Source organism: Cyprinodon variegatus, unplaced genomic scaffold (genome assembly GCF_000732505.1).
Source record: "Cyprinodon variegatus isolate N-32 unplaced genomic scaffold, C_variegatus-1.0 Scaffold155, whole genome shotgun sequence".
NCBI lineage: Eukaryota > Metazoa > Chordata > Actinopteri > Cyprinodontiformes > Cyprinodontidae > Cyprinodon > Cyprinodon variegatus.
In genome coordinates, this window is record NW_015150608.1 from 127137 (window position 1) to 137776 (window position 10640).

Genomic DNA, 10640 nt, shown 5'->3' on the forward strand with positions numbered 1-10640 from the left:
TTCTGCTTTGCTTGGTTATTTTCATTAATTTTGTTTTATCTTTTTACTTTGCTGAAACAAAAACATAGTGAGATGAAAATTATCCAGCTGATCGTTTCCAAAAACTCAACAAAGACGCTCAATAAAATCTTACCTTCGTTTCCATCTTCTTTACCGGTTTTTGCACACAGCTACAGTCAGTCACCACAGTAAAAAACAGAAACCCTCTTTATTTAAACAACCTCACAACTTTCCAAAATAATATATATTTTTTTGTTGTTTATTTTATTTAAATCTTTGGTTACTATAGATGCCAAACAAACAGTAACATTGAACTTCATGTCGACGCAGAACTCCAACATCAGCTCGGCTCCAGACTCGCTCTGGATCTTTTCTCTGTGCGTTTTGTGTTTCTTACAGAAAATAAAATAAAGACATCTGCAGCAGTCTTTACACAAACTCATCCTCTTGTTTTTGTAAAAGTCATGCCTGTAATAAACACTTAAAAGTAACAGATCATGTATAATTTAACAAACACTACAAAGAAAAAGAAAAACATCTATAAAGTCCCACACATCAACGAACGACACGTAGAAATTAAATAAAGTCTCCTTCTCCTCACAGAAGTGCAGGAAAACGGGACTCGGTTTGGATAAAATACTGCACGGCTAATCAGGAGCAGAAACTGTGGAGGTATACGCAGCGCAGCGAGCGGGTGGGGGGGGTCATCCTTCCTTCTCAGAGCCTCTGAAGCAACATAACATGGGTGGAAATGCCCTGATTCAGCCGCATAGAGACCACTGAGAATAATAATCCTGTGTTTATTTCTATGTTCCCGCGGAATAACGAAAAAATGAAAATGATCAAAGTAAAACCAGTGCAGCCGAAACTCAGAGCTGCACTAATAATCATACTTCCACAGTTTCCTTGTGGTCATTTTGGCACTTTTTTTTTTCCTTCCTCCTACAGAACTCATCTATTCAGTCTGGGACTCAAGATTCTGCTGAATAAAACATCATAAAAACACCCAAACAAGACTAATAACAATAAAAAAAATAAACAATTGCCTTCTTCTAGCTTCTTTTGAAACAATCTAGTGGTGCTGACAATAATATTGGCTTGAGAAATCAAGTGAAAGTGAGTTAAGTGCTCAAAGAAAGGATGTGCAAAGTTAACAGTGCTGTAACCAGAACAGTTTGGGGAGATTCGCGTCGAATCGCAGCCGACTAACGTTTAATACCAACAATCCTCTTCATCGGGTTTTAGTGGAAATCTTTAAAACGTTCCACTAACGCATGCTGTTAAACAGCTTATTTAAAAACAAAAAAAAAAAGTAAAAATCTCATCACATATTTGTTCCCAACCAAACACTCCAGCAGATCTTCTAAAAAGCACAAGCTGAACGTTAGTTATGGCTATTTTTCCCTAGAAACGAACATCTTGAATGGAAATGTGAAGGGTTGCAGATGAAGCCTCCCACAGGCTGGTCCTTTAACATGTAGAGACGCGGCGAGGCGTTGACGCGTGAGGAAGAGGAGCAGCGTTTACCCGCAGAGCAGCGTCTAAACTAATTCAAACAGATCGAACGTCTCCGCAGGTCGACCTTTAACCTCTGTGAGGGTTTTCCTCGTAGGTCCAGAGCTGAACGCAACAGAAACAACATGGAAAAAATAAACAAAGAAAAGCTAAAAAGGTTGAGATGAACGACGTAAAGAGAGAAGAGGTGGCGACTCCACAACATCAACACACGACGGAGCGAACAGAACGGTTCAGGTTAGCTGACGGGTATAAAGTGTCTCTAGGCTCTACCTTCCCTCAGAGAGGGGGGGGGGCACACCAAAGTCCTTCAATCAGTCATGAGCGACCCCTCCCCGCTATGCAACAACCCCCTACCCTTCATACAACCATACTGGCCTTTTTCCTTTAAAAAAAAAAAAAAAAAAGCCTGGTGATTGGTATCCATGGCGACCCGCCCTCATGTGCAGTGATAACAGTTTTTATTCTTTCTTTCTCTTTTAGGAGTAGATGGTGATGACTTCTCGGCCTCCTCCGCGCACCAGGAGGACGCGGTTCAGGCCTTCCAGCAGAACCTCCAGGAACTCCATGTCTGAGAGGACAGCAGTCAAGGGAGACGGGAAAAACACGCAGAGCGTTCAAACCGACTGAGCGGAAGTCTGAGGGGCACCTTAACGATTTAGACCAGCGTACGAAAACGCTGGCATACGTTGGATAAGTTATGGGTACGCTGATGCACGCCGACATACGGCGAGAAATTTTGAGCATCTTCAAAATTTAAGATCATTGTGTTTCCCTTTGCCTTAGTTACACCTCAGCTTGTGTAATTAGGGACATCCCCTGACTTTAATAAATAGTGAGGAGAAAGCTGAAGACCGGCAGAGTGGGTTGGAGATTTATAAACTCTGCAGTCTCTTCCTACTCTCCTCGCGAGTAAAACTAAATTAATTGTCTCTGTGATGTTTTAGGTTCTTAGACCTGACAGTCAGTTATCTGATCGTTGACATACGTTAAGCGTAAGTTACTCTAGCTTCTAGCTTATCAAAACCTATGGGTAACGTAGGTTAGATACGTTACCTATGGGTAACGTATCTAACTTATCAAGAACTTCTCTTCAAAATCAACGTATCTGACGTGTTCCAGACGACCGCTGAACGTGTTTCTAACTTACAGCTACTGTATAATGGCGTACTGACAGCGTTTTTTTTGTTTTTACGGCAATAGCGGCTCGTTTTTTCGACAGTAGGCTGACAGGAAAGGGGGTATGAGAGAGGGGGAGAGACATCGGATTCGAACCCCGGTCGGCTGCGTCGAGGACTAAGGCCTCCGTACATGGGTCGTGTGCGCCACCTGCTGCTCCGCCTGCATGTATTGGGAGCGTTTTGGTATAAAGGAAGTTCACAGGAGGAAACCATCAGTTCTCCTCCATCGTACGGTGAGCGAGAAGGTGAGAGATGGATCCTCCCTTCTTTCACGCCGATGACCAACAAGCTTCCTAGCAGCCATGACGCCGAATCTGCTGCAATTGCAAACCTTCTTTCTTTTTTCTTTTTATTTATTCTTTTTTTTTGGCGGGTGGTAAACAGCAGCTAGGTTAATACCACGATCAAATTAATCTTTTTATGCAAACTGATGCTTCGTAGTGCCCGTGAAACGCTGCCCTGCATTGTGCATAAGTTAGGCTGTCTTTGGACATAAGTACGCTATGTATACGCCCAATATTGAAAAAAATTATGCCAGCGTTTTAGGAGATTCTGCACTGCAAAAAAATTAAATCTTCTTAAAATAAGTGCATTTTTCCACTTAAAATAAGAAAAAAACAATTGTATTGTCTTATTTCAAGTGCATTTTATCTAGATACCTTATTTTAAGAGTAAAAATACTAATTCCATTGGCAAATCATCTTATTTACCTGCTCAAATTAAGGGTAAATGCCCTTAATTTAAGAAATTTTTACTCATTTTGAGATCATTTTTGCAGTGTGGAACATCAGGCATACACTTGATAAATCAGCAAGGTGTGACAGAGCCCTAAGTAATTCCTCTGATCCTCTTCCAGTTTTTTGATCTCACTGAAATTATTTATATTTCTATTGATTAAGAGGCAAATTACAGTGGTGAACCAAATGTTGTTTCTGATTTACAGAATCTGACTCAAGTCTGAAATGGAGCCTTTTGAGTGTCGAGCGGTGATCCGGTTTTTGTATTTGAAAGGAAGACGACCACAGGAGACTTTAGATGAAATGAAAGTAACTTAAAGTTATGATGTCCCATCATATGACCTAGAAGAACGTTTTACAAAGTCATACGATGGGGCATCATATGGCCTTTTTGTCAAGTCTTCCATGGTGTACGTCCTTTTAAAGTAACTAAGAGAAGTTCCATTATTGTTTAAGCATAATTATTTCTACTATGTATTTATGCTAATTTACTAGACAGCGCTGGAACAAACAAAAGGAGGAAGATTATTAATGAATCAAACGAAAGGTTTAGTAAAGTCTGGAGGATGTTTTGACGTCTATCTGTTCCATTAACTGGCCTTTTCTGACCTGCAATCATCAGAATCCGCTGTGCTGAAGCAGAGAAACCTCTAAACCTGCAGGACAGCGGCCCTCCAGGAACGACTTTAGGAAAGGCTTAGATGCAAATAGAACCAGAACATTTATTCCGTCTTTAACCTTTGGTATCTTCAGCTGATAGACGCCTCTAAATGCGCAGGAGCTGCTCTTCCTTAACGGCAGTCCATAAAGCTTCCCTGAGAGCCGTGAGAATGAAGTGGATCAGAAAAGCTGCAGCTGGACAGTTTAACTGTGGGCTAAACTCCCTGTAAGACTCTATAAAGCCAAGAGGAGCCGGTAGCTCCAGTGCAGAAAGCTCAGGCTTTCACAGGGCTCCTTAGCTAATAAAAACCTGCTCCCAGGTAATTCCAGCCGGTGGAAGGATACAGTTTTCATCTCCTCCTCTGTTCTTCGGTGGTCCCGGCATGTTGAGCAGCACCAGATGGGCTCCCTGCGACTTGTTGACCACCACCTCGTTCAGCTTGACCGCCGTGTGCATGCGACGAACGTTCGACTGGTTCCTGAGCAGACAAACACGCCACAGTGAGGGAAGCAGGGAAGAGAGTATGGAGTGAAATTTGATCAATTGTTTTTGCACCATAGAACATGTTTCATAATGGGAAATAAAAAAATCCAGAATGGAAACTATGAAAGTTTAACTCAAAAAAGTTAAGAAAATAACTTTTTTGTTTTTTTAAATATATTTTTCCTAGTTTTTTTTTCTTATTTTACCTTTTTTTTGTAGATATATTTTTACATTTTAGTTTTAAATAAATCTTTCCACAAATTCATCTTTCGGATTATTGTAATGTGAGCCGCCGTTATGTGCAATTTGAAAAGGATACAATTAATAAAACTAAAAAGGAGAATAAAAAAAAAAGATACAAATCTGTCAAAAAAAACAACTTTGAAATCAAGTTAGAAAAAAATACATTTAGAGAATTCAGTCTGTAATAAAATGTAAAAAAAAATTTAAATACAAGAAAAAAACATCTAAGAAAACAGCTAAATGACTCAAAACTGTTTTTTTTTTATAAAAAACATATATTTTTTGCATTCATTTAAAATTTTCTATTTACAAAACATGTTCTTTACTTGCAACAATAATGGAACAAAATTCACTCCATAGAACAATGGTTTAAGGAACGATTTGCGGCGTAAGGAGGTTCGACAGAGAAGAAGGCGACTTTTTGTTTGTTAATCAGAAATCAGGCAAAGTTAGAAGCGTTTTCATCCCAAACAAAGAGGCAGAGCTGTTCACACCTCAAACCTGCCGATAATTTAGCCCATTTGAATTTAAATCAAATTTTAACCATCAACGCTTCCTCTTTGTTTTAAAGCCACACGTCATTAGGAAACACAGCACAGAAGCAAAAGCAAAATGTCTGTTTTCATTGCGGTTTGAAAAACATGGATGTTGAAACAATAAAGCCAATAAAATCACATCATCATCATGCAGCTTAAATCAGAGGAGCTTATCCAGCCAGCATCAGGTTTAAAACTGCAGTCAGAGCAATAAAACAAAACAGGAACACCAGACATGAGCAGGAGGACGGTGAGAAAAAGGTGGAGTCACCACGGCAACAGATCACAGAGGACCCGAGGGAGGGAGGGGGGCAAAGAGAATGCAACTTACAGACTCTCCCACTCTCTAGAAGGAGGAAAATGGGACAGAACAACAGAAACAGGCTTAGATGCTTCTACAACACCGCATGCTTCCAACCGTCACTGCTGACCCACAGGAACCGCGGCAGAGTGACATGAGGCTGTTTGATGTCTGCTGGGACGCTCCCGGTCAATCTGCCTCACAAACCGTCTGATGTTCTGTGGTGAACCAGGTTAGTGAACGAGATGCGCACGCTTTCCCGCCATGCCATGAAGGACACTCATGCGTGCTCACTGTAGCCGTCACGCTGAGGCGGCTCGGCTTGGTAACCTCATCAAACACCGCCATGTCACGCCGCTAATGATCCCAGCTGCAAACTCTGGGGTTTCTGAGTGGAAATACTCACGGCTTCATGTTGAACAGGTCCCGGACCGCCACGTTGGCGTTGGCCTCCCGGTTGCGGTTCCGCTCCGTGAAGAGCTTTTCCCTGGTCCAGGTCATGTGGACCCGCTCAGGACCGGCTTCGGCCTTGTCGTTCATGGCGACGTGAGCGGCTGTGTTCTTGTCGTGGATGAGCTGAGCCTGAGAGGAAGGCAGAGGACGCGATAAGGAAGGATACCTAAAAAAAGAAATCCGAGGGTGGATTCGGTTCTATGAGAAAGAGATGGAAGAGGGAATGAGAGAGGAGACGCATGCAGAGAGGTTCCCTGCAGGAGAACGCCGTCGTTCTCTGCGTTCTGAGGCTGCATGCATGCAGGTGAAAGTCAAGGTCACAGGGAGGCAAGGTGTTTGCTAAGGATGCTGCTATCCGAACACACCACTGATCTTTTTCCCGTTGGAGTATGGAGGGAAGTTTGTTCCATTATTGTTCCAAGCAAAGAGTGTTTTAAAAATCTAAATTTGAGAAAAAGAAAATCCAGAAATTTTGTTAGATGTAGTTTTTCTAATTATTTTGTCTTTCATTTGTTTCATTGTTCAATTTATAATGCATGTTATATGTTGAATTTCTATTTTTAAGTTACATTATCTTCAAATTCTTTCACGGATCACATTATCTTCACTTCAACAGAAATATGAAAAAACATCCATAATAAAATAAATGAAATCTAAGAAAACAGCTACGTTTCTCTCCTTTTTTCTCCACTGTAACTTTTCCAATTTTTAATTTATAGATTACATTTTTTCAAATTTACATTTACAAAAAACATTCCTTTATGGGAATAATGGAACTAAATTGCCTCCATAGCATAGAAACAGCAGGGAAACCACAGCACAGTACGACAAAGCACCGACGGCCTCCTTCGTTCTGCACGAAGTGATGAAAGCTCTCAATGGCCGACCAGCTGTACCTGTTAAAACACCATTAAGAGCCAGAAACTTAAACATACAAACTTTTTATGACCACTGGCTGACAGATCCCAACTTTAGCATGAAGGAGGCTACAGAGTTAGCTAAAAATAAATAACACGGATAAGGAGCACTGATAGTAGTGGTCATTACTATTGACAAATAGTGAAATGCATGTTTAGGTAAATATAAATCGATATCAGGAAGGAGCCACCATGAAACAGGGTTTCATTTTTCATCCGTTTAAGAAATTCAAAATAAAAATCTGATCACAAAGTAGCTTTAGAGTTAGCTAACTTTGACATTCCTGAAAATGAACCAGAAGCAAGGTCTGGGTGAGAGTGAGATTTCATGCAGATAACAGGAAGGCTGACCAGAGCGCAGCTAAAATGCACTAATGTGATGGCAGAAGCTGGAGTTGGGAATGTCAGCAAACTTTTAGAAACTTCTGACATTAAAGGAATAGTACACCCAAAACATGATTAGCCTTCATTTTCTACTCACCCCCATGCTGAACAACACTCTGGAGTACTTTTTTGATATCTCAAATGCATCTGGAGATCTGGGAGGCTTCTTGCTGTCTGCTGACATTCAAATAATGGAGGTCTATGGCGCCCGAGGCAGAAAGGTCCATAAAAGTCCACAAAAAACGTGTCAATATTCCTCCATACTGCTCGTCCAATGTATTCCAAGTGTCCTGAGTGGGTAGCGTCCATAATTTACTCGAAACGAAGTCATTTAGAATGTTTTTAGAGCATAAACAGTAGTGTATAGGATTTCCTGAAAGCGCGTTCACGAGTCTACGGAAACCGCGGCAGACCAAACCAGATGAAAGTGCGCATTCAGCTCGGCAAAGAACTCATGCTCTTCCTCAACACTGAAGTCCTCAGACATTTTTCTTTCGTTGTTTCTTTCTTTGCACAGGTAAACAGCACATTTCTTCTTCTACGCTTGCATTATCGGCAGAGCAGACGCTGAATGCGCACTTTCATCTGGTTTGGTCTGCCGCGGTTTCCGTAGCGTCGTGAACGCGCTGTCAGGAAATCCTATACACTACTGCCATCCTTCCCTCAGGAATATGCAGGCAGACTGCTGATTAGTAATGCTAGCTGTGCTAGTTGCTAATGGTATTTATTTTTATAAGGGCAACAACACCCCAGCTCCTGATATAAATAATGATGATTTTAATAGTTTACTAAAAGCAAAACAACAAAAAAAAGCTCTGATCTGTTCTTTTCCATAAAAAAATAATAATATGTGTTGAATTATGTTAGCTTAGCGGTCAGAAGCAGAGGAGCTGCATTTGTTCCATTACCTCCAGTGATTTGTTGTAAGGTTTGTTGCTCAGTTCGGATGCCTTTATGAACTTTTGCACAAATTAATCAAAAAGTCAGCAAGATGCAGTTGAGATGCTTTTATTTATATATATTTTTATTTCATGCAGGGAAAAATTAGCAGGTGCAGGATGCCTCTATGATCGCCTAGAAACATCTACAGCTGAGGTTCAATAAAAATATAGGAATGTTTTCAGGGTTAAAGCATTCACTTTAATATATATATCAAGGTTCCTATGATAATGCTATCCTATCTGTGCTATGGGTATTGGGGGGGGGATGTGGGAGGAGGAGGAAGGTGGTGAGCAGACTCGGGATTTGGGCTGGTGTTCACAAAGCAGCTTTCATGACTACACAGTAAGTAGCTCTACTGTTGGTCAATCTGGACTCTGCATACTTTATACGTTCAACATGGAGTCGTCCTAAATGTTGCTTCCTGGCTCTTTACACACTAAACCTGGATTACTGTTAATAAAAAGCTGGGAGGTTCTAACTTCCTGGAGAAATATTCCTCTAAATATCTTCATTAAACCAAGTAAAGCTGCTGCAGAGCAGAGAAAACAAAACAAGCTAAAAAAAAAAATCATCATTCATCTTCCTAACCTGATGTATATGGAATGAATTTTGCTCCATTATTTCTGCTAGCGAAGAATACGTATATATATGGAAATCTGAAATGAAACTTTTTTAACCCCAAAAAACTAACTTCATATTTTTTTTATTTTAAAACAGTTTTTTAAACGTATTTTTACAGATTTAATATTTTAATTTGTATGACCAATAGAAAACGTTGTTACTAATGTCCCTGCAGACTAATAGAAATGTGTCTCTACTCCCCTTCTAGAGGAAAGGACACCCCAGATTTAGAGAATATGATCTTAAAATGCAATAAAATAAAAATATAATTTTTAAATCTCAATCTGAAAAAGTTAAATAAATTTTTTTTAAATTTACTCTGTAAAATGTGAAAAATACTTTAATCTGTAAAAGAAGTAAAAACTAAAAAATATATATAAAAAAGTTTAAAATAAATAGGTTGAAACATTTTTAAATATGAAAATAAAATAAAAAATCTGAGGAAGAATTTAAATGATTTCCAAAGTCTTCTGTCTGAATTGCATATTTTTTTAAATTTCCTTTTACAAGATATTGCTTTTTACCAGTTAAACATGTTCTTTGCGCTCCAAAAATAATGGAAGAAAATGAGCTGCTCATATATACGGCCACCCAGACGCCGCAGGGACAAGGACAAAGTCAAAGTAAGAAGGTTAAAAAGCTCAAAGGATTATCCAGACGACTGTTTCCTCCCTTCACTGCAGCGCGGCTCAAAAGGTGACACTAAAAACGCCCTCAGGGGTTTATTTTTAACTGAGCTGTAACCTATGAACACCCATCCAAACATCAGCTATGTTTAATTAAAACTATCTTTCTGGAATCATAATATCTTCGACTAGAAGAAGCCAAACCTCAGAAGTACCAGCTTGTTTTTTTCTGTTTATCTCCTTATTTGTCCCCAATAGATAAAAGAAAAGCATCAGAAGCTGATTTCAATGATATAATTAGTTGGAGTGATGACCACTGTAGCCAGAGCTGGAGCTTTGTGAAGACGGCCCTGTGAAGCTAACAGTGACTGGGACGGTGGGTTGATAAAAGTCCACTACCTTGTCCTCCTGAGTGTCCTCCGCCGTGGAGGACTGCCGGCTGACGCTGGAGTTCTCTGCGGCTCCCGGGTTCTTCCTCCGGATCGAGCTACGCGACTCGTCAGTGATACTCTGAATCTGGGCGTTGAAGCGGGGCCCAGACAGGCGCAGCAGGAAGAACATGGAGAGCGGCCAGTTGTCATAGAGCTTAAGAGTTTGGCCTTAAATCAGCCAGCTAAGTGAGTGAGAGTGTGTGTGTCGCTGACTGCTAATACTGCTGCTAAATCGATGGTATTTAGCAGAAATGGATCCTATCTTGGCTCTCAGAGTCCAAGCAACAGGATGTAGAGGAATCCCAGAATGCAGCATTGCTAACAATCAGTCAGCTGTTGTGTTCAGGCGTTTGTTTACCTCTCTTTCTCTCTCGGTCCTGGAAAGGTGCATCTGTTTGAGCATTTGAGACCTCTGCTCCATCACCAGCGTCTTCTCATACGTGAAGGCTGAGATATCGTTGTCGTGCTGCAGGGGACAGAAAATACCTCACTGTTAAAAGAGAACTAGATGCACCACAAAAAAAGCCCTTCGTCTGCATTTATTTTCTCTTTATTGCTCCTTTATTTGTCCCGCCCCCTAATTATATATATTGTATGAAATACAATATA

At 40.5% G+C, this 10640-nt stretch overlaps 1 protein-coding gene across 1 annotated transcript in view; it reads right to left on the bottom strand.

Moving 5' to 3' along the window:
• Positions 1-207: 207 nt before the first annotated feature.
• The window catches only part of LOC107086511 (solute carrier family 12 member 7-like), a 109323-nt gene continuing 98890 nt past the window's right edge, over positions 208-10640 (bottom strand). Inside the window, exons 17-22 of the mRNA XM_015377499.1 lie at positions 10390-10497; positions 10000-10116; positions 6064-6239; positions 5688-5702; positions 4439-4572; positions 208-2086 (exon numbers count right to left, since the gene is read on the bottom strand). Of these exons, the coding sequence (XP_015232985.1) occupies positions 1995-2086; positions 4439-4572; positions 5688-5702; positions 6064-6239; positions 10000-10116; positions 10390-10497 (642 nt within the window). The 3' untranslated portion in view covers positions 208-1994. The remainder of the gene's footprint in view (positions 2087-4438; positions 4573-5687; positions 5703-6063; positions 6240-9999; positions 10117-10389; positions 10498-10640) is intronic.